The following is a 24,824-nucleotide window of genomic DNA, read 5'->3' as shown; positions in this document are numbered from 1 at the left end:
TATACAAACATCTTTACGAACATCTAAATCTTTATGTATAACCTATATTATTTAGTAGAAAAACATGTGCTTATCATCATTTATCATAATATCTTGTTTTGTTTTCAACGGAATAAATATACACATACAGGTTTAAAACAAATTCAGAGTGAGAAAATGATGACAGAATTTTTAGTTTTGGGTGAACTATGCCTTTAAGAGCATTCGGCCTAGCTCGGTGTCCCACCCACTTCTATGATTGACAGCCTACAGTTGCACAAACTGTCTTTTTTAAGCACATTTTGTGTTTATTCATGTCCCATATAGCCTAACAATCTCACAAGCACAACCATAAATGTTTTTACAACTAAAGGAAGTATAAACTCAGTTTTCAGCTAGTATGTACAAACATTGCAACTTTATTCCTCTTTTAAACTGAGATTTGCACCCTTAATAATACACTTACTGCCAGCAACTATAAGCACAGATTATCAATACAATACCAGCATGTTTCTAACACATTTGCTTTTGTGTATATACAGGGTTATCTGGATTGTAGACAACTACTCCTTTAGATCCATTTGAGTCAGACTGAACGCAAGTGGGCAGTGCCAACAGTACAATGGTGTGTTGTCATCTTTCTCTGGGTGTGGTTGTGATGTCATCCAGCCAATTTAAATTGATTATGAAATGACAGCTATGAAACTTGCAAGTTTTATACATAATACAAAGACCACTTTTATGTCAAAAGATCAAGGCAAATAGAATTACTCAGCACAATTCCTTAGTATATATTTCACTGCATAAAGTAAACAGATACAGAATCAATTTACATGTATGTGCAGTCTACTGTACAATGAACAATGAAAGGAAAAGAGTAGTGTAAATGTAGATCCCTATTCATATTTTTAAAGTGTGTGGTGTTTTTTCTAACCTCAGCCTCGGGCCGTGACATAGTCTGGATGGTGCTTAGATCCTGCTCCAGTTTGAGGATAAGATCTTTTTGATCAGAGATGCTCTTCACTGCTGCTGAGAACTCCAGCTGTAGAGTTGCATAACGGCCTAAAAAAACACAGAGACGTGCACGCACACAGACAGATGTCAATGTTAATATTTGGAACAGTAGCCTTTGTTTGCAATTACAGAGGTCAAAAAATTCCTGTAGTTTTTCACCAGGTTTGCACACACTGCAGGAGGAATTTTGGCCCACTCCTCCACACAGATCTGCTCTAGATCAGTCAGGTTTCTGGGCTGTCGCTGAGAAACACGGAGTTTGAGCACTCTCCAAAGATTCTCTATTGGGTTTAGGTCTGGAGACTGGCTAGACCACACCAGAACCTTGATATGCTTCTTACAGAGCCACTCCTTGGTTATCCTGGCTGTGTGCTTCGGGTCATTGTCATGTTGGAAGACCCAGCCTCGACCCATCTTCAATGCTCTAACTGAGTTCCCTAAAAATCTCGCAATACATGGCCCCAGTCATCCTCTCCTTAATACAGTGCAGTCACCCTGTCCCATGTGGAGAAAAGCATCCCCAAAGCTTGATGCTTCCACCCCCGTGCTTCACAGTAGGGATGGTGTTCTTGGGATGGTACTCATCATTCTTCTTCCTCCAAACACGTTTAGTGGAATTATCCAAATGGTCATTTGCAAACTTAAGACGGGCCTGGACATGTGCTTTCTCACCTTTCTTAGGATCATTGAGACCACACAAGGTGAGATCTTGCATGGAGCCCCAGTCCGAGGGAGATTGAAAGTAATGTTTAGTTTCTTCCATTTTATAATGATTGCTCCAATAGTGGAGCATTTTTGGCCATGTTAGTAGTTGGATTCTTACTGATTGTATGGGATGGACAGGTGCCTTTATGCAGCTAACCAACCTAAAACAGGTGCATTTAATTTAGGATAATAAATGAAGTGAATGTGGACATTTTAAAGGCAGACTAACAGGTGTTCAAATACTTATTTGCAGCTGTATCATATAACAACTTCAAAATAAATAGTTTAAAAAATCATACATTGTGATTTCTGATTTTTTTAGATTTGGCTCTCACAGTGGACATGCACCTGACAATTTTAGACCCCTCCATGATTTCTAAGTGGGAGAACTTGAAAAATAGCAGGGTGTTCAAATACTTTGTATACTCACTGTATACACACACTCACCTAAAGGATTATTAGTAACACCGTACTTAGTGTGTCTGACCCCCTTTCGCCTTAACTACCTTAATTCAACAAGGTGCTGAAAGCATTCTTTAGAAATGCATATTGATAGGATAGCATCTTGCAGTTGATGGAGATCCACACCACATCCCAAAGATGCTCTATTGCAGGGGTTCCCAACCTTTTTTGTGCCAGGGACCAGCATATATTAATGAAAAAATTCCAGGGACCAGTTGTCAATTTTAATGCCTCAAAAATGCATCGTACTTTGTAATATATCATTGTGTAAACAGTAACAGTCTACCATTTAATTGCACATAAAGAACAGGTGGCAACAAAGGCTTCTTGTATGAACATACCATATTCTTAAACTTTCAGACCGGTTCACAAAATTTTTCCCTTTTCTCCCATACTTTACTTCAAAAGCAACTTACACAGCACTCACTCACTCACTCTCTCACTCCCCTCACTCTCTCACTCCCCTCACTCTCTCACTCCCCTCACTCTCTCACTCACTCACTCCCCTCACTCACTCACTCCCCTCACTCAGTGTATTCACTCACCAACTGGCGACAACAAAGGCTAATTGTATGAAAATAAGAGCCAGTTTTAACAGTCAGACAGTTTTGGAATACAATAGCAAAAACACAGTGATTTCAGCCAATAATTTTTAAAAGTATAAAATTAAGCTTAAACCTTTAACAAAAAATACCAGACCAGACCAATGAGAACAAAACTATATTAATGTGACCATGAACTGCTTATTGAAATTACTAGCCTATTTGTAGCTGTGCATAAGACAAGCTGTTCTTCCTGGGCATCCAATAAAAACATATGCATCCAAAACAGGGATACAATAAAACGAAATCTGAAAAGGTCTGCTTCACAAATATGAACAAAAACCAGCTTACAGTCTGATATCCATATCAGTGAGACCCCTGCGATTGCTTGGCAGCCACAAAAACATCATACCGGGGCTTGATGGTTGACAATGAGACATGCAGGGTATTTCTCACATCCAGTCTGTTTCTGAGTCTGGTCTTAGTGGAAGTCATGGCAGAAAAACCTGCCTCGCACAGATATGAAGTCGGGAACGGGAGCAGGGTTTTCAGTGCAAGGGTGCTGATCTCAGTGTATTCTTTTGATGCTTTGATCCAGAAGGATGTCAATGGTGTTGAAATAAAGACAGTTTTCAGACCTCCATCATTTCTGAGCTCTAGCAGCTGGTCCTCTTGTCTTGATGAGAGCTGGTTCTGACCGTCATAATCTTCAGAATTAGAATCAAAATTTACTTATATTAGCACAAAAGTTTTTTTGAAAGAATTTGCTTTGGTGTTTTGGTGCAAAAAAGGGATGTTAATGATTAATCGACGAAAAGCAGGTTCATGCACGTACATGCTGCTCAAACGCAAAACATGTAAAAAGAGCACACCGAGTAATGTTTGGGATAATATTAAACCATAATGACTACGTTTGCGTGTTCATTTGCAACCTTTTGTTTTGTGCAAATGTAAGTTGTAATATTGTGTTTATTTTGTGTAGGCCTATCTATATCGGAGTTATCTCATGACATATGCATTTGGTTAAAAATGAATGTAGAAAAGTGTAGCCTATGATCCTCAGCTTCAGCGCGCGCAGTTCAAACGGGGGACTGTCATATTACATACCATTATAAAGAGAACAACATTGTAATAAAACATTGTGAATTATTTGGGTTTAGTTGCCGTGTCGTGTTGGTCCAGGAAGAGAGCGCGTCTACAACATGAGTCATTCTGAATGGCACATAACTTAGTTTAAATTTACTTGTGCATTCTCGTAATTTTGTGCAGATATAATTTGTAATGTTATTTTTATTTTGTTTATATCAGATTAATATCATATAGGTCAGTATAAGTTTCTTTGATTTAAATAAAGTGCTAGCAAAGTGCTCCAGTTTACCGGTATCTATTCAACGCGCGCAGCTCAAACAGCAATGTACAGCTAGTAATAGCGATGAGAACAATATTTTATAAAATTGTTGTGAATTTTAATGGTAGTTTTCATTTTCAGCACTTTGTAGGAAGAGTGCATCCACAACAGTCAAAATAATATATTTAAAGTAATTTAATATAAAAAGTAGCCTATAATTGTTTAAAAAAAATCTGCATTTACTTAAATTACTATTTTGCCAAATTGAAAATTAAATAGAAAATATAATTTGGGGAGGGCCGTCATATATCAATATGAAATGTGCATATATTTACCTTGAAATGGGTTGCGCATCCATTCTTTGCCATTCCTTGGGTCTTTTTCAGAGGGGAAATAACGCTCAAACTCATCAGACAGTGATGTCAGGTGGCAATGTTTCAACAGGCCAAGTCCTTCAGCATCCTTGGAAAAACTGGATAAGTTGCTAAACATATCAAAAACAACCCGGTTGATGCGCCGTGCCCAGGTTTTCAGCTTGGCTTTAAATCCAGCAATTTTATCCGCCAACCTGAATGTGTCAGCCATCCTCCCCTGCATTGTCAGGTTCAAGTCATTCAAGGTCATGAAAATGTCACTTAAGTATGCCTGTTTTGCGAGCCAGCTCTTGTAACTGAAGTGCGTTGCTAAAGGTGACTGCTTGTCGGAGAGGAATTTCTGTAATTCCTCTCTTAGCTCAAACACTCGTGTCATGGCTTTTCCTTTGGACAGCCACCGAACTTCTGTATGTAAGAGCAGGCGCTTGTGATCAGCATCCGTCCTCACACAATAATTCAAACAAACGCGTATTTAGTGCATGAGATTTAATGTGGTTGATGACACGTATAGCATTATTAAGGACTGTGTGGAGCTCTGGAGACATCTTCTTGCTTGCCAGCATCTCTCGGTGAATCATACAGTGAGTTACCTCACATTCTGCCGCAACTTCTTTCACCCTGGCAGTGAACCTCGACAATCTTCCTGCACCTCCTCTTGATGCACGTACCGCAAATAAACTAACATGATCGCCTTATTTTCAACGTTAGTCGATTTGTTCACTTGAATTGCGTACCACGGAGATGCTTTTAATCTGCCCAACAGCTGCCCCTCAATATCTTCAGCCATGTCATCAATTCTCCTGGCAACAGTATTGTCAGATAGTGGAACATGTTCCAATTTGCTAGCTGCTTTTCCCCCCAAAAGTTCACAACAAATATCTTTTGCAGCCGGCAAAATTAGCGCTTTTTTTAAGCTTTAGCTATTCTGTGAGCAACCAGATATGACGCCTTTGTTGCAGCTACGTTTACTGATGTTGAGGATATCAAAACTTGCCGCTGAGCGTCCAACTCACGTTTCTTTCTTTTGAAGCTTCTTTGAAGCTTGACTTCTATTTTTTCCCTAGCTATTTTCGAGATGGCCATCGCCTTTCCTTTTACCGGAACTGTCCACAATGAAATTAGCCATTGACGTTTGCTTAGGCCCACTCATCTCTTCACATATTTCTCTGTCACTTCAGGTGCAGCGCACTTTTTTTTGCAGTCCGTTCAGATACCTTGCTACGCAAGGCGCTCAAAGAAACACATTTTTATTTATTTATTGTTTATGATTGTTTTCGATAAAATAACATGACATAAAAATAGTTTTTTTAAAATGCATTTATAAAAATTTATATTATTATTATATAAAAAAATATTCTGGGAATATTTCAAGGCTAACGAGTCCACGGAACGGCACCGGTCCAGGGACCGGGGGTTGGGAATCACTGCTGTATTGGGTTGAGATCTGGTGACTGTGGGGGCCATTTTATTACAGTGAACTCATTGTCATGTTCAAGAAACCAATTTGAAATGATTTGAGCTTTGTGACATGGTGCATTATCCTGCTGGAAGTAGCCATGAGAGAATGGGTACATGGTGGTCATAAAGGGATGGACATGGTCAGAAACAATGCTCCGGTAGGCTGTGGCATTTAATCGATGCCCAATTGGCACTAAGGGGCCTAAAGTGTGCAAAGAAAACATCCCCCACACCATTACACCACAACCAGCCTGCACAGTGGTAACAAGGCATGATGGATCCATGTTCTCAATCTGTTTACGCCAAATTCTGACTGATCTGAATGTCTCAACAGAAATCGAGACTCATCAGACCAAGCAACATTTGTCCAGTCTTCAACTGTCCAATTTTGGTTAGCTCATGCAAATTGCAGCCTTTTTCCTATTTGTAGTGGAGATGAGTGGTACTCGTTGGGGTCTTCTGCTGTTGTAGCCCATCCCCCTTAAGGTTGTGTGTGTTGTGGCCTAACAAATACTTTGCTGCATACCTCGGTTATAAGGAGTGGTTATTTCAGTCAATGTTGCTCTTCTAACACCTTGAATCAGTTGGCCCATTCTCCTCTGACCTCTAGCATCAACAAGGCATTTTTGCCCACAGGACTGCCACATACTGGATGTTTTTCCCTTTTCACACCATTCTTTGTAAACCCTAGAAATGGTTGTGCGTGAAAATCCCAGTAACTGAGCAGATTGTGAAATGCTCAGACCGGCCCGTCTGGCACCAACAACCATGACATTCAGTTTGGAGTTCAGGAGATTGTCTTGACCAGGACCACACCCCTGAATGCACTGAAGCAACTGCCATGTGATTGGTTGCCATTAATGAGAAATTGAACAGGTGTTCCTAATAATCCTTTAGGTGAGTGTATGTATGTATGTATTTGTATATGTATATATGTGTATATGTATGTATGTGTATATACACATACAAACTTCAAATTAAACCTAACAAGAGCATTTGTCAAGTGAGTCTGCACTAAGTTTTGTTTAATATCTAGATTTATTTCATCTAAACTATATCACAGCAAAGAACATAAACTTATTACCACTCACAAACGCATAAGCAGTTGGGCACTAAAATCAGTGGAATTCTGCAGAGTTTCCCATGGAAATCTATGAGTGCAGGCCAGCTAATAACCAATAACTCTGACAATGGGGCCAATTTTAAGAGTTTCTGAACCAAGATCATACTCCCCATTCAGCTCATCTGACAGCAGACTCACCCCCCTCACCTTAGCTGAAATTAGACTTAGCCCTCAGCTTATCTTTAGAACATTACAGCACAGCTTAGATCAGACTTACCACTCAGGTCAGTGTTAGCGATGCGCAGAGATGCATTCTCAGACTGTAGGCTGCGGTTCTTCTCCAGCAGAAGCACTTCTAATGGTTTACATGAATCCTGTTGGAGAGCACAAAACATTAGAGAGTCAATTACTCATGTGCTACAAATATACACAAAATAAACAAAAATAAAAGGCTGCATTTACCTGCAATGTAGAGTCATCACATGGGCCAAACTCCATTGACTTCAGGATACTATCAATAACAAAATAAACCATTATGATACAACAACTAGGATTTATTTGTTTGACCATCTGAAATACTCTTTTTTTTTTACAGTAAAGCAAAGGCTATCACACCCAGAAGCGAACCTTAGGTCATGACAAACCAGTAAGATGTGTTAAATGGTTAAAGATGTCCCTAAGCCCAATGATTTTGGTTCACAGCCACAGCTTCCAAATGCAAACACCACACTTAAAATCAACTCCAGACCTTTAACATCTGTCATTCATGAGGAATTTTTTTTTTTAACAAATAGACAATACCTGTCCATAAAACAGCTTTCAAGTCAACTGTCCCATTACTTTTGACCCCTTTAAAAAGTGGGAGCTACATATTAAATGGCTGTAATTAAATGTGCCTCTGTCCCAATATTTATGTACGTAGTTAAATCAATGATCAAGCTGGATTTCGAACACAAATTTTGATAAATCAGACCAACATTCTTTGACAAGGGGGCATTTAAAAAAAAAGATGATCAAGTGATTCAGTAGCAAAATTTAAAAAATTACAATTCAAATTAGTGTTACTAAATTTAAATATAATCTCATTAGTGGGGTTTATATTATGCTACATTTTTAAATGAAGTTCTTTAAATTTGTTGGGGACACAAATGTATAAGGGAAGAGACATGCTTTTTCCAATTAATTCTATTTCTTAAAGCTACACTGTGTAGAATCTACTCCCATCTAGCAGTGAAATTCTATATGACAACCAACTCAATATCACTTTCTAGCCCCCCCCCCCCCCCCTATTCGGAACGCATTTTAACTACTACGGCGGCCGTTTCATGCCAAGGTTAACATGGCTTCCAGTACAAAGCAAAAGCAATGAAAAATAACTACAATTTACAGTGTCCTTTGCCTGTGATCCATCATAGCACACAGATTTATGTTAATCATGGAAAAAGTGGTGATGGCGCAGTGGATAAGACACACGCCTTTGGTGTGAGAGACCCGGGTTCGAATCCACTGTGACACACCATTGTGTCCCTGAGCAAGACACTTAACCCCTAGTTGCTCCAGAGGGTGCGACCTCTGACATATATAGGGATGGTAAATCGCTTTGGATAACAGCTTCAGCTAAATGAATAAATAAAGTCAGATTTTGATGATATGTCCGCTTTAAATCACATACAAAAAGCAACCATTAACGTAGCTTAGAGACTCATTTTTCATCGACGCAAGGAAAAATATCCTAGGGGCTGTTATACTTGGTATTAAGATGTGTTTTCGTCGATCGGATCACAAGTGGACGAGAGAGACACATCACGTTTACACCTGGTATTTAAATCTGTCTCTTTTGTTCACTTTTGACCGCTTCTCCCCAGATTACTGAGCCTCAGTGAGGGGATGGTCTGTGGACGAGTCCCTCTCCTGTCATTTAAACATGAGCGGGAGAAATTATGCGTTTAAATGGACGTGAACTAATATTATGTCAGAGTCCACTGCTTGTGTTGTAAGTAACATGCTACACAATATTTTGTCCGTGTAAGAGCTTTCTCTGATATTTCAGTGCAATTACTGAAATAACTTTCACACGCTTGTAAAATGAAACTAATGAAAGCGCAGATCAGCCGCTTTAGTTTTATTAATGAAAGGCTAAAAATAGGGCTGTACACCGTGTGTTCATGCTAGAGATCAGAAAAGATGTAAAACATTTATCTCAGTACCTATGATTACATAAATGGGCAGAGAGACGGTGTGTGGCTCTTCGAACACATTAAACCACATGCATTTACACTAACAAGACGTAGTGTTATGCCTAACCATGCTATAGTAAGCCAAGGAACTATAAAACTTCGAGTTTACACCATAGACTGTATACATTTAAACAAATATGCTGAATTACCTGTGGAGAAGATAGAAAGCAGGCAACTTCAGCATCAGCTCAAGCCTCCTGAGCTGTTTACATCTTGGAAAACTGACGTTACTCCAATACTGACTTTGGTCTTGGTTTTTTGTGAGAGCACATGGTGATAAATGTACAAAGTGTGTATTTTAGAATGAAAAGTGCAATACCATCTAAAGAGGCTACTTGTTTTTTTCGTGTGTCAGGTAATAAAAATGCCCTTCAGAAGAACCGACGCCTGCTGTCCTGAGTCCAGTTCACCGGTGCTGCTAGCTGCATGTAAAGTTTGGTGTAGCGAGTCACCCGTTACATGTGGTGCCGTGAACCCTTCGGATTTCACACGATCGCCGGAGTTGCTGCTTTGACGGACTACGTGTCAACTGTGCATTGATTCAAGTACATTGGGGGGTTTCAACAATCGCTGTGACTACAGCTCGTCACCCGCTTTCATCTTATCTTCTGTCTACTACTTGGTGCCCTTAAGACTGTATCAGATGAACGGTTGCTTCACGTGAGGTATGATGGAAAACTATTATGATTCTTTTCAGTGACTGTTTACAGTTTTTGCACCTTAAATTCAGATGGATTTTTCCTCGCGCTGCTGCATGCTCATTGATAGGTGAGAATACACGCTTGTTTGGACTTTATATGTGTGCAGTTTTATACTGGATTGTTTGTGAGTTTATTACATAAGTAATCCTGTGTAGCATTTGTTTATTTGCATGCAAGTTTGTCGTTCTGATGCTCTATTTTCTTTACTAACTGCAGGTTTTACATTTTAATATGTTTTCTGCTTTTGTTGAAAAATGTTTGAAGACACTATGAATCAGGGTAATTAAATTGTTTTTTATATTTCTCTCAAAATGAGATTTTTTAGCATTCCCTTACTATTTTACATCTGCAATAATTTTATTTAGCCAAAATCTGACCATCAGTCGTAAGGCCATACAATTTAAAGTTGACCTTGGAATAGGGTGGACCTGAAGGCCTACATGACATTTAAAATTACTTAATTTTACAATATAGTATTGGTTAAATGAATTACATTATGGTTTTTGAGTCATGGGTTGAATAATTTTCAGATCAGCAAAAAAGTGATATATAAGAACAAATCAAGAAATTACAAGCATATAAAATATTAATATACATGAATCTCTCTAAAGGGTTTTTTCCTCCTAGGAGTTTTCCCCTCTGGACTAGCCATGGGTTTTTCTCCTAGGGTTTTTTTTCATCCCCTGGAGAGTACGCCACAATTGGCTTAACCTAATACTTTACTGTATACGTCACATAACTAGTACGCTCGCTATTCTGTGTTTTTTTTCCCACATCTATTAATGTAAAGCTGCTTTGAAACAACTAACAATTGTGAAAAGCGCTATATAAATAAAATTGAATTGAATTGAATTAAAATAGAAAAGAACAAAGTTGCAAATAAAGTAAGATCTAACAGTATTGATTAGGTAGAGAAACAGTATCAAATTAATAAAACACTGTTTTCATTCTATAAATTAAATATAATTGATCTTTTTAAAGCTATAAAAGTGATATTTTTTTGTCTTTTGTAGTTTGATTAACATAATGACTCAAACATAAGCATTTCTTTTAAGAGGAACTGTCCCTTTAAGACTGGAGGAGCGCTGATCTATACACTGACACATATGATCAACTGCTCACTTATAATAAATGACTGTTTTTATGAGAATACTTGGATAGACTGTGGTATTACAAGATAATTTGTGTGTATATCTCCTGTCAAGCCCAAAGAAATTATTTGTTTGCGTGATTGTGTAACACGCGTTTCGTGCCTGGGCTTTTGAGTTTGTGCACGTATGCGCCCACAGAAAACAACTCACTTTAGCATCTTTGTCGCTCAAATAGTTAATGTAAACGATAAACTTTCTTATTAACAGTATTATTAACAGTATGTTCTTATTAACAGCATTTCATGCACTATTTTGCAGTGTTACTAAGTTAAGTAACTTACAAGCGAGGAGTAGCCTATGTCCATCATTCGTTCCAATCCATTCCAATAAAAAATCTTTCAGGTCACTTTGCAATGTCAGTCTATATATATATATATATATATATATATATATGCATCTTCAACAAGCGTGCATGACTAAGAACACAGAAAGGCAGATGACATCACAGTAGCGCGAGAGCGGTTTGAAAGCAAATGTCCTTATGACTTCTCGATTCACTCTCGTGGTACTTTGATGTCACCTGGCTGTCTGTTTTTGCAGTGCAGCATGAACTCAAACAAACCTAATGTCTGGGATACATTTTGGATGACTGCGATAGGCGCGCACAATACCCCCCGCCCCCTCAAAAAAGTTTCTTATCGAATCTACACGATTCACGTGGGTCACCTATTCTGGCTTCAAAACGGCGAATTTCACACAATACTGCTCGCCAGGCAGTATTGTGTGAATTCTGTGGTATGGGCAAATCCTTTGAAATGTATAAGTGTGATTTGAATTGATTTGCATCAAGATTAATAAGCATGGAAAAACACAAGTATTTTTTATTTCAGAATGCTACTAGCCAGGACTGCCTTATCTACAATGCATATGATGTCATTTATTTAATCCAAATTTGGAAAAAAGTGACTGAGTTGGGACTGCATATAACTGAAGAGGAATGTGGCAATGCCTCTGAACTGAAAAAGGGAAATAATAAACTCTATGTTTGCACATATGATGATTATGTGGACATGACACCAACAAAACCAAGCCATTTAAGAACACATAACTTGACCCATGATGTCTGAAAAAGGATTTTGTCAGTCTTAATACTGATATTTTTTGTTATTGATATCGCTAATTATGCCGCCATTTTCCATATACCACTGGTGTACCTCCGAAAGTTTGTGTCTAAAAACATGATCACAGCTCTGAGACATGACACAAATGAGTAAAGTTTCAAAAAAAAAAATATAGTTTTATAAACAACAAAATGGAACTATCGTTTAACTATCATTAAACGTCTGAAAACTCAGCTAAACACAATAAATACCAGTTTTATTTTAGTTTATCTGGTGTTGTAGATACAATCTGTGCATATTTTTATTTGTTTTCGATGCAAGCAAAAGCACCAATGAATGATGCTCTCTTTCCTTCTTCTCTGGCTTTCTGAACCAACGGCCATACCTTGGCCCACGCCGCTCTTTCATCAGGTGACAGGTCTTCAGATCATATAATAGTCAGAGACATTTTTTTGCTTTTCAATGCGTCTTTCAGTATTTTTACTGGACAGGTTTGAGAACGGATGTCCCCAAGTATTGTTGTTCTTGCAGTGAGTGCAAGTTTGCAAAATGTGAAAAATGAGGCCTTGCTCATTCTTATCCATAAATCGCTTAAATCTTTCAATGAGGATGTACAAAAAGAAAAACAGAACCTTTGAAAATCTGATTCAGCTGTAATTGTAAAGCTTTAGGTTTAATGTAAATGTGCACTGCAAACAGAAATAAAACGTCACAAAGCTGTAAATCTACTTTAACCCCACTCATAGCAAACCAATTGCTGCATAATAAAACCTTTATAGACCTTTTGCGAGTCGACGTCACAGTTACGTCACGCGCGCATGTGGTGGCAGAAAAACAGTGGAAATGAATGAGACACGAGTGAAACGAACAATATAACTCACTAGAAAATGTTTTGTTGTGCTGTTGAGTGTCAGAGTAGGAATGCCAAAATAGAGGACCTTCATTTTTGCAGTATGCCGTCGTCAAAGACACCATTTGAAGATAAACGTAGGTGTTTATGGTTGCAATAAAAGTCCTCAACCGGACAGACTGGAGTGATGAAATCATATGAAAATCTTTTAATAATTTGAATAGAAAATAATTAAAGAAGATATTCAATTCAATTTTATTTATATAGCGCTTTTCACAAAAGTCAATTGTTTCAAAGCAGCTTTACATAAATAGAAGCAGTGAAAAGCACAGAAAAATGACAGATAGCACAACAAAATACATGATAGCATTAGCAGTTAAATTTGCTGCGGCTATGACTCAATATTATAAGTGCACGTATTACTAAAGCAACGTATAGAAGAGGAAGCTAGGTAAAGCCCAAAAAGGCTGCCTCCCCGGGGTGAAAAACCCCCTAGGAGAAAAAAAACCCCGGGCTTTTATCCGAGGAAAAATAAGTCCTAGGAGGGAAAAACCCTTGGGAGAACGGAAATGGAGATTTAGCGGAGATTAAGCGGTTCTGCCGGTGATCGTTGGTCAGGTATCAGCTGGGCATAACGTTGAAGGACGGCCAGTAGATCAGAGGTGTGCCGACTTTCACATCTACCGGGACTGGGTCTGTTTGTCTCGTTGTCCTTGGGTCGAGGACGAGACAGGGAGAGAAAAACAAAATCGTATTAGCGTAGCGGCCGTTCATATGTATTGAAGTGTCACACAGTGATGTGGTTTAACTCAGCTTAGTTCCAGACAGACTAAATATTGCGGCATAATTATGTTATCCACAGTTGAGGATTTAGCAAATTGGGGGCCCAATGCGAGGGTATATATGGTAAATAAGGGTCACCTTCCGATCTTTAAGAGAAAATGAAACCTGACGACCCGTTTGACTAAGGCCTAAAGCCCCACTGTCGTCGTTAATGCAGGTTCAGTGGCAAACGGCTCTATATTGTATACCATTTACAGGACCAGGAGAAAACGCCAAAAACATCGCAACCCGACCATACGTGCTAACCCGTTTGACTAAGGCCGGAAGCCCCACTGTCGTCGTTAATGCAGGTTCAGTGGCAAACGGGTCTGTATGGCATACTATTCACAAGACACACGAAAGCGCGAAAAACGCAACCCGACCATACATACCAACCCGTTTGACTAAGGCTGGAGGCCCCACTGTCGTCGTTAATGCAGGTTCAGTGGCAAACGGGTCTGTATGGCATACTATTCACAAGACACACGAAAGCACCAAAATCACAACCCGACCATACGTGCCAAACCGTTTGACTAAGGCCGGAAGCCCCACTGTCGTCGTTAATGCAGGTTCAGTGGCAAACGGTGGCAAACTATTTAATGCAATTCATTTTAAGTGTTCATGCAGAAAAGGTTTTTATTTATTTATTTGGTTGGTCTGTGTTATGACCGTGAGTGCTTTGTTCCGTGAAAATAACTATTGCGAGTTAAGAACCTTTACTAGACAAATTATGTGAATGCTTTGTTGAAGAGAAAAGTTTTAAGTCTAGATTTAAAATGATCGACTGTGTCTGATTCTCGGACATCGGTTGGTAAATCATTCCAGAGCTTAGGGGCTAAGTAGGAAAAGGATCTTCCACTTTTAGACACTTTTGATAGTCTAGGGATAATCAATAGGCCAGAATTTTGCGACCGTAGTGTGCGTGATGGATTGTATTCTGATAGTAATTCTCTAAGATATGAGGGTGCTAAGCCATTTAAAGCTTTGTAGGTGATTAGTGATATTTTAAATTGGATGCGATATTTAACTGGTAGCCAGTGTAAAGATGCCAGAATTGGGCTTATGTGGTCATACTTCTTAGATCGAGTAAGTACCCTTGCAGAAGCGTTTTGAACTAGCTGAAGCTTGTTGACCTGATTTGAATGGCATCCCCCGAGTAGCGAGTTACAATAGTCTATTCTAGAGGTCATAAAAGCATGAATAAGCTTCTCTGCGTCAGATGTAGACAGTATATGGCGTATTTTTGAGATATTTCTAAGATGGAAGAATGCTGTGCGGCAGACGTTGGCGATATGACTATCAAAGGATAAGTTGCTGTCGAACATCACACCTAAGTTCCTAACCGTGGTCTATAGATTGTCGCTAAAGCAAAAGAAAGCTGTTTGTGGTTACGATCAGTTATTTCCATATTTAACAACATTACTTCAAATGATTTAAATTTTAGCTCAGATTTTTGGTTTACTTTAAAAATTGTGTTGTATATTGTAGCTACACCACCCCCTCTCCCCTTTAATCGAGGTTCGTGTTTATAATAATAGTCTTGTGGGGTGGATTCATTTAAACTAATGTAGTCGTCTGCTTTAAGCCAGGTTTCTGTTAAACAGAGTACATCTAAGTTTTGGTCTGTAATTATTTCATTGACAATAGGTTCTTTATTGGTAAGCGATCTAATGTTAAGAAGGCCGAATTTTAACATTCGAGATTCATCTGTTAATGTATTGTTTTCTAATTTTATTTGAATCAGATTTGTACCAGATGTAACAAGCGGTGCCCTGTATTTATTTGTTCGGGGAACAGATACAGTTGAAATGTGCTGATATTTCGGTAAGATTGACTCGAAGTGCTGGGATATAAGTGGTCTTGACATATCACGGCAGCTAACAGATGGACGGTTAAGCCGATCCGTCTGTTTCCTGACCTGGGCCCTGGATAGTCAGACTATATCAGAATTAAGACTATTGATCAGATTTTTAGTGAGTATAGCACTTCCTTCCGATGACGGATGAAGGCCATCTCGGGTTAGGAGGAATGGTCTTCCCCAGAAATGCTTCCAATTGTCTATAAACCCTACGTTATGCTGAGGGCACCACTTTGACATCCATCCATTGAGAGACACTAATCTACTATGTGTTTCATCTCCCCGGTAGGCGGGGAGGGGACCAGAGCATATTACATTGTCTGACATTGTTTTTGCAATTTCACACATCTCCTTAATATTATCTTTGGTGATTTCCGACTGGCGGAGCCTAGTGTCATTCGTGCCGGCGTGAATAACAATCTTAGAAAACTTCCGCTTAGCATTAGCCAGCACTTTAAGTTTGGATCTAATGTCAGACGTTCTGGCTCCCAGTATACAGTCGACTATGGTGTTTGGTGCCTCAATGTTAGTGTTCCTGAGTATAGAATCTCCAATGACCAGGGCACTTTTAAAAGGTGTTTCAGCTGGTATACTCCTTAGGGGATCGAATCTGTTAGAAATTGTCGTTACGTTATGGGTCTTAGAAGGACGCCTTATATGACTATGCCGCCTAACAGTCACCCAGTTTGACCGCCGACTTGACTCTGATGACGGAACCGAGCCAAGTGTATTTTGATAAACACTATGCGCGCTCGATACAGTATTTGTAATATTTATATTAGCATCTGATGTCAGAACCGAGCCATTAGTCTTTTCGCTCGATAGATTATTTGCGACAGTAACATTAGCGGTTTTGCTATCCTCAACTAGCGTTCGGATGCGCGATTCTAGTTCAGCAACCTTCTCAGTTAACCTTAATACTTCAATACACTTAGTGCATGTAAACCCCTCTATGCTAACAGCAGAAGCTAAACTATACATGTGGCAAGTAGTACATGTTACAATAACAAGCGGAGTCTTACCGCTTTCATGCTGGGCGATGGCGTCTTCCTTTACCCGAACGCGGTCCCCGGAGCTGCATCGCGTGGGGTGTTCGGTTGTGACACGCCTCGGTCGCCTGCGAACGTCTGGGGCCAGGGTGATGTTTGGCTTGCTGAATCTGCACAGCTTCCCGATCGCTTTCATGTCGTTCACGGTCCGTGAAGCTGCATCGCGTGGAATGCATGTTTGTTGCTCGCTTGTGGACGTCGGAAGGCAGGGTGAAGTGGGCGCTGTACCTCGCCTTGGATCTGCTAAAACCGGGAAACAACTCCTCCACAGCTTCCCGCTCAGGGAGTAGGGGGAGGCTGCAGACCTGGAGCCGGTAGATCTACGCCCCTGACAGTTTTACGCCCCTGACAGTTTTACGCCCCTGTTGTTCCTCGTGCGTCCAGTAGGGGGAGGCTGTATATTAGTATATCAGCCTAGTCATATATCAAAACAGCAGACCGTATGATAGCAGCAGACCTTCTTGAAGCGATACGAATTGAGGTATGTTAAATAATCTGCTAAAGTTATTGTTGTTGATTGTATTATAATGATACATTTATTATTTATAAACGATTGATGCGATATACTGCCATTAATTATAAGTAACCATTGTTTCTAACACTATTCAACCTTTGCTTTATTTATTTTTATTAGTGAGCGAGAGCACTTTGATAGCAGGATAAAAAGTGGCAAACCATAGGAGAGTCATCTACAGGAGTCATTAAGAAATAACCAAGTTATGGTGTTAATAAAAAAATTTGTGAACCACAATATTGTCTCTTTCTTTTAAATGACCCTTGGAATTTTAGAAAAGTTATTGTGTTTGTCTTCATAAAATGCTATGTAGGACATGTTTTGTAGCTGTATGACGACCTATTGTGAATTGTACAGCATTTAGGATCCATATGATTACAGTACTTTATGTCTAATGGCCTAAATATGGTTAATATCTAAATGTAACTTAATATAAAATCACAACATCATATCAGCCAGTCTCTTGTATATAAAAACAGTTTATAAATAAATATAAATAGTTAAGTGTGACGTCATCATGCGCCGCTTCCGGGTTCAATCGATTTCAAATGCCACAGGAAAACACGCTAATATACACTCGTATCATGATGCAAAATTATTTAAACCATGATCCTTATTTTTATCTCCAATAATAAAAACCAAGATGACCAGACCTGGACTATATGGATTTTTCCGTAGTGTGCAGACTGCAGTGTACACTGTAAGTTTATACAATTTTTGTTTAAATGTGTAAAATTAATCAATAGTTCTCATAAACGGTTGTTTAAATAGGCTAGTATCGTAGTTGTATTTCCCTCTCCCCCTACTGAACGCATGAGAAGCAACAGGGGCGCAAAACTGCCAGGGGCGTAAAACTGCCAGGGGCGTAGATCTACCGACTCCAGGTCTGCAGCCTCCCCATATAGCGCTCAGGTGAGGATAGGTCAGAAAAGCATATATCAGATGAATCCGCCATTACATCGGAAAATGCTAGCTTCAGCCTCCACCGTGTGGATGCTAGCGGGCTACAGATGTGGCCTTTAAAAATGCGCGTCTCTGAGACCAGAATGCCGCGGAGACTTCCGAAATTCTGCGAGATCCCGCAAAAGGGGGGTTCGGTGGGGGACGCAGGAAATATAAAAACCTGTAGAGGGCAGGCGTGTTTCATGTAGGCCATATTGACGACAATGTGTGTGCTCGACTTCATGCTGAGCGTAGGCTATACTGACGCTCTGTATGATATATATCATACTGTATGATATTGAAGTAACATGACACGGATTATCGATGTTTAGGCGATAGACTTTGATGTCATACAAATGCATGCTTTTTGGCAAACATTTTGTTGGCGAAGTTTTCTTTTGCCGGTTACATAAACAGTCACATATTCTTCATAAAAATCCGACTCAAACGCGCATCATTTGTCTTATTTTTTCCGTGTACTTACAGAAGAGACGTGATGTATGATAATCGAGTCTTATAACAAAATAATTCGCGAAGACCTTTGAAGAGACCGAGCGCATTTACGCAATATCATTAACTAGTTTATCTAATTTTACATTTAGTTCATTTTTGCATCTGAACGTTTTAATAGCTTTAACATGGTTGTGGTGCGCTTTTCTGCATTACTGAACAGTAGGCTACTTTTTATATTATCATGTTTCCCTTTACATGGTATGAAACACGATAAAAAGTATGCATTGGTGTTTAATACATTTCACTGAGAATTTGTATAATATGTTATACTTTTATACTAAGGAAATAAAATCATATTGTGAGTGTAAATATTCATAAATTCGAGGAGTTTCTGAGGTGTTTGTCATCGGCAAAATGCGCAGTTTCTTTGTTGCTGATTAAAAACCGTTGGCTATGTGATTGTTTAAAATTGACATTTTTTCTACTTATTATTAATTAATTTTTTGCCTACATTTACTCAAATAATATCAATGTGAAAATATAAGTAAATCATACTTCAAGTTAGGCGTAAAACTTACACATTGTTGATGTCAAATAGAAATAATAATAATTTGAAATATGCAATTATTACAGTTTTAAAAACTTAAATATATTACTCTGACCTTTTTAAATATATTGACTAAAATAATCTGTAAATGTAATACTTATATTATTAAGGCGTATACATCAAATAATATATGTACATTTTACACAAAATATCTGTTCTATTTTTAGTAATTTATTTTCCAACTAAAAAAATCGCATAACTGCATTAAGAGATTTTATTAAGTTACTTTAATCATTTATTTTAGAGATATTTACAAAGCCACTGAATCATTTTTAACAGTGTGTACATTATGACGTTACGGTAGACTATTATTAAATGCATATAAATAAAAATATGTAAAACTAAATAAAAAAGATATCATACACGGACTGTATGTAAGCATACGTTTTCTTGTTCGGTGCACGTGGGTTTAAATGCCGTTTTTCTAAAGAAGAATTTTAAAACTTTATTGGTGGTAGTTGAGAAGAATTCCTTTTTCCATTTCTAAATCATTTTGAGCGCAATATAAATACATCATATTGTTATTCTTATTATATAAGAATACGCAATTTTTACAACATTTTCAACATTTTAACATTTTTTAATAGAAAATATACGTTAAGCATGTTGTGTATATTTCCTAATTACAAGCTTTTGATGAAATTGCACCAAAACTAAACGTGCATAAAAACATAAAAAAGTCATTTAAATAAGCGAAAAATCTTTTTTTATGAGCTCAAAATTTTGAATATAATGTGCTATTGCTGAAAATTGCCCATCTCTAAAGGAGAATATTCATCTTTAAAGTTTAAGAAACAAAAAAGTACTTATAAGCATTCTCAAACATATATATTCTGCAAGCACTCATTTATCCATAATGATGTAATTTATTTTTTAATAACATATTGTCGCTGTCGGGCAAAGATACTCTCTGGACACCAAGACCATGTCTATGGGTTCAAGAATAACAAAATATTGGCCATTTGAAACTCGAAAGTCATCACTTTATTTTGTCCCATTGTTTTCCATTTTGCGTTTGGTAAAACTCCTGTGCGCGTTGTTCAAATTCATTGAAATTTCGTTCACTTGTAGTTTAGCAAGAATGTATAATACAATTTCAATAATGTTTTTACACTGCACATCGTCTGAGGAAATCCGAAGTTGCGTCGAGGGGAACCAAGCTGACAGCCGCGACAGCAGAGATTGTCACGTACCTAAAAGGGTATTGGAAAAAGCTTGCATCTGACCTGCAGCGATATCATTCTGCCAGCGAGAGTCCTCTGATTCTGACCTTGTTCTTTTACTCCTCAGAGTCTAAAACCAGGAGGGCATATTAAGTATTCATTGTATTTTCATTTTAACAGAGCAGCTATGGTTGCGCGTTTCACACACCTCTCCAAACCACGTTGTTAACACTATGCTTGTTCGACTTCATGCGGCGCCGCAAGAACCGACAGCCGGATGACGTCAGAGTACCGCGAGTATGATTCAAGAAATCATATTTCGCCTCGCTCTCGCGATACTGTGACGTCTTCCGGCTGTCGATTCTCGGGGCGCCGCATGAAGTCGAACAAGCCTATTGACAGCAGCAAAAGCTACGCATGCGCTTTTAACTTGTAAAACACAAAGGTGTATGGGTAATGTAGTCTCTGCTCTCGGTGGGACGAATTAGGTAGCTTGCATTGTGAAGGGCGCTTTGAAAAGCGGCAGCGCAGCCAAATAATTAAATTAAGCCTCTGATTTAAACAGATGTGCAAATGAGCGTTCTGGTACGCTAGAAGTACGTTCTGGGCGCAGGGAGAGGTGGTGGTACGCTCAAGAGCTATATTTGGAAGTGGCGGTACTGAGTACTGGCGCCTACCGGCCCACATTAAAGCACTGGCGGTAGCAAAGGTAGACGGCCCTTTGAAAAGCAAAAGAAAGCTGATAAAAATGAGAAACCTACACTGAAATAAATTGGAGTAAGATTTAGGCTACTTAACAAAATCTAAACATTTTTCACTCAGAAAATGCTAGTAAATATAAACAAAATTATAAGCAGCTTTAACTTTATTACTTTTTTAATTTTAATTCACTCTTTGTTTTAGCGATGTTTATAAAGATACTATTTTTGCATTTTGATTACCAACTGTTCTACACTGAAAAGAAACTAATGTAATCTTCCTGATTTAATCACGTAAAACACAAGTCTAAACACAAGCACCACTTTTCTGAATGAAGATAATCACAAACGTCCCAGAGTTTGTAAACCAATTGTTTGTAAAACATATTTAATGCTAACTTTACTTCCAAAATGTAATTAATTGTACATGGTTTAGCTGCTTGTTTTAGCAGCTACCAGTGACACAGAGTCAAGAAATTAAAAACCACCCACCCCTAGGTCTGCCAATTCTTTGCCAACCCCCAATGCTAATCGATCACCTCATCAAAGAAAACCGGTTTATCCAGTTTTCACCAGCGTGTTGGGTTTTAATATCAACCCTTGCAGTTTCTTTGTTAAAATGTAATTTAAGCAAATAGGCCTAATACATACGCTGTATGTTATTTTAAATGAATGTTTAGAACTTATAAAATTAAGTGGATATCAGGTAACTTAATTTGACATATGTTGATATAACCTAGGCTCTTAAGTACGCATTCACCATTAGACAGACGCATTTCTGTCAGTTCACACGCTCACACACCAAACCTTGTAAGCTATTTATCACGCTGAGAAGTAAAATAGAACTTTTCCTGCTATACAAATTAATAAAGGGGATGCTGGTATACAGAGCATTTCTGTCGAGTTTAGAAGTACATTTTTTAGGTGTGGTCAACTTTACGCAGCGCCACAAGAACCGACAAGCAGATGACATCAGAGTACCGCGAGAAATAAAGCGGAGGAGGTTGGTTTTAAATCGCTCTCGCGGTACTCTGATGTCATCCACTCATGTTTGAGTCTGTATCAGATGAAAATACAGATTTTGAGGAACAACTTATTGTTTGGAGATTGTCAATGGACGTTTCTGAGTGGTAGGCTATGTTTGTTTTTCAGTGTAGACCTGCAAAACGCCAAATGCATAAAAATTAATTAATATTGTAATGTCTTAGCATGATATGTTTTCTAAAATGTTTAAAAATGAACAAATCAGTTGTGCGAAACTACACAGAATTTTTTTTAATGAAACATATTCAATGGTTACAGTGCCTCATGGTGGGGTTGAACCCCTGGTTCAGTTTACCCCATCTGGTTCACTTTGCCCCACAGCCACCGTTCTGGGAAACTGCCTAGCTTAGTAATTCAGGCTAATCTTTAGCTAAATCATTCACATGGTTTTATACATTAGCCTATCACCAATATTTATGGTATGAATATTTAGACCTGGATAAATCTACTTTAACATAACAGCCTTTATACCTGGTATGTATAAATTTTACTTTGATAGGATAAAAACCTGTTTTTTTGTTTAAAAATCATACTTTAATCATAACTCTTTAATTTGTCCTTCTCTTTAACATATAAATTATGGTTGCTACCTGTATTTGTGGTCACACGGCTACAAATCTGTATGGTTGCCTAGATAAAGGGGGTGGGTCAACTTACCCACTGGCTCACTTTGCCCCACTCTCCCCTACTTGGTATTGAGAAACGGGCCTTGTTTATCGAAGCCGGAGCGCGAGCTACAAACTACAGAGCGAGTGCGCGGGTGCACAATGGTGAAAGAGCAACACACGATGTAAATAACTATACCAGTGCTCGCAGTACAGACGCTTTATATTTTAGTGTACTGCGTACCTTCACTTTCTTTTGCGTGCCACCACTTCTCATGTTGCTGGTACTTTGACTTAAAGAGTCAAAGGGCGTTTCGCTGCGCAGACAGTTCGGCAACGAAGACATCAAAATACCGCGAGAGCAAGTCGAAATGTTACATATGGTCCGACTTTACCTTTGCTCTCGCGGTACTCTGATGTCATACGCCTACCAGTCAGCGCCGCACCATTTAAAGTCGAACACACAAAGCGTCAAGGCAGGGCCGCTGGAAGTCATTTTGAACAGGGGGTGCTGTGAATTTTTTAACCAAAAAACCTATGAGCCTATAGGCCTATTTAAAATACATTTTAAAAATACATTGAGATTTACTACTTTATTGTCATATACACTTCAGGGCACACAGCCAGGGTCTGAAACACACAGACATCATCAGTTCTCAGATGAATATGCGTTATTAATCAGAAGCAAAAATACTTATCCCAGGGGGAATTACTTTCGTTACAATTTACATACAACATATAATATTATAACAACATATAATATTAATTAAACTCCACAATTTTCAATGTCCATGCGTACGAACATATTTTACTTTCGTTTTTAAGTTAGAATCACACGTCGATTAACAGATGTAAAATATTCTCACATTAACATACCTAGTATATTTTTAGATCTTTTTTTTACTAAATAGTACTATTACTGTCTTTTTTAAACTTATAAATAATTCATAATTTGAACAAAAATAATGATGGGTTTAGTTCTGATATTGTATACTTTTATAAAGAAATACATGGTGTATAATTACATTTTTAGAATAGGCTTTATATAAGGTTTGTACTGTAAAAATACTCTATTTGTTACAAACAAAAGATAAAGAATTTACAAACGTGTGGAGAGCCATTTCAGCACCTGGACAGCGAAATGTTTTTTTTAAAAGCATTACTTAAAATGTTTTCTCATCTCACCATATCTACAGGTGCAGATTCATTATATACAATAAATCCGTTGGGTAGCATTTAAAAAAAAAAAACATTTAAAAGTAGATGCATTTGTTTAAAGCAAAGCATTTATTTACTTAGCTACAGATGAAGCAGCTATTTAAGCCTTCTAACGTCTCATAATTGGTCATCATTTATGTCCAAGAGACTAAATAATAATCTGTTACATTTTAATCCTTTAATTTTTCATATTAAAAAGCGTTTTTGTGTATGTAATAAACAAACCCGCGTTGTCATTCCGTTAATGCGCATATTATCTACGCGCTCTTTACTCGAGCAGAAAAAACTCGCGTCGCGCATTGCGCCGGTTGTATAATAGAAATTCCAAAGTCTCTCATGAGCTAGGGGACGAATGTCCAGGGAGTTCAGTATTTCTGTGTGGGCATGCATCAGGGAAAGGTGTGTGAGTCTTTCATGGTGCTGCGTACCAATGTCTTCAAGACGCAAGACAAAGAAAGTGCGCTCGGATGAGGCCACGGATAGGCACAGACAGTAATGAAATTAAAATCCAAAATACACGTAATAACCTACGTGTGTCAAAAATAATTTCCTAAAATATTCATAAGTAATATATCAATTGTGCAAAATATTTTTACTTAAAAAATATATATATTTCTCGCTTTCCCCTACCATGCGTCAAGGTCTTGAGGAAAAGGATACCTGCCCGGATCCCACGCACGCATCTGCAGTTATATACATTTTACAAAACCGGTATTCATTAGATTTTAAGAACTTTTTTGCCACTTTTAAAACTGTAAAACTAAATAAAAAAGATATCATATGCCGATTGAGCATGTAAGCATATGTTTTCTTGTTCGCTCCACGCAACACGGGTTTAAACGCCGTTTTTTTTCTAAAGAATAATGTTTACACTTTATTGGTGGTGGTTGATAATAATTTATATTG

The 24,824-nt window shown here is 38.2% G+C and overlaps 2 protein-coding genes across 3 annotated transcripts in view; both read right to left on the bottom strand.

Annotated features, from left to right (window-relative positions):
* cux1b (cut-like homeobox 1b) overlaps window positions 1-24,824 on the bottom strand; it is a 106,395-nt gene that overhangs the window by 17,684 nt on the left and 63,887 nt on the right. For both annotated transcript variants that reach the window (XM_065281915.1, XM_065281916.1), the window contains exons 13-15: window positions 7,408-7,456; window positions 7,223-7,319; window positions 914-1,041 (exon numbers count right to left, since the gene is read on the bottom strand). In XM_065281915.1, the coding sequence (XP_065137987.1) occupies window positions 914-1,041; window positions 7,223-7,319; window positions 7,408-7,456 (274 nt within the window). The remainder of the gene's footprint in view (window positions 1-913; window positions 1,042-7,222; window positions 7,320-7,407; window positions 7,457-24,824) is intronic.
* Window positions 1,052-7,216, bottom strand: LOC135752848 (SCAN domain-containing protein 3-like). Its single transcript, XM_065271217.2, has 2 exons — window positions 4,386-7,216; window positions 1,052-3,409 (listed from the first exon to the last, which is right to left on the bottom strand). The coding sequence occupies exons 1-2, from the start codon at window positions 4,798-4,800 to the stop codon at window positions 3,069-3,071; spliced, it is 756 nt and encodes a 251-aa protein (XP_065127289.1). The 5' UTR covers window positions 4,801-7,216; the 3' UTR covers window positions 1,052-3,068.

The sequence above is a fragment of the Paramisgurnus dabryanus genome, chromosome 8, assembly GCF_030506205.2.
Source record: "Paramisgurnus dabryanus chromosome 8, PD_genome_1.1, whole genome shotgun sequence".
In the NCBI taxonomy this organism is placed as follows: Eukaryota; Metazoa; Chordata; class Actinopteri; order Cypriniformes; family Cobitidae; genus Paramisgurnus; species Paramisgurnus dabryanus.
The sequence above is the reverse complement of the archived record's forward strand: the minus strand, read 5'-3'. Positions and strand labels throughout refer to the sequence as shown.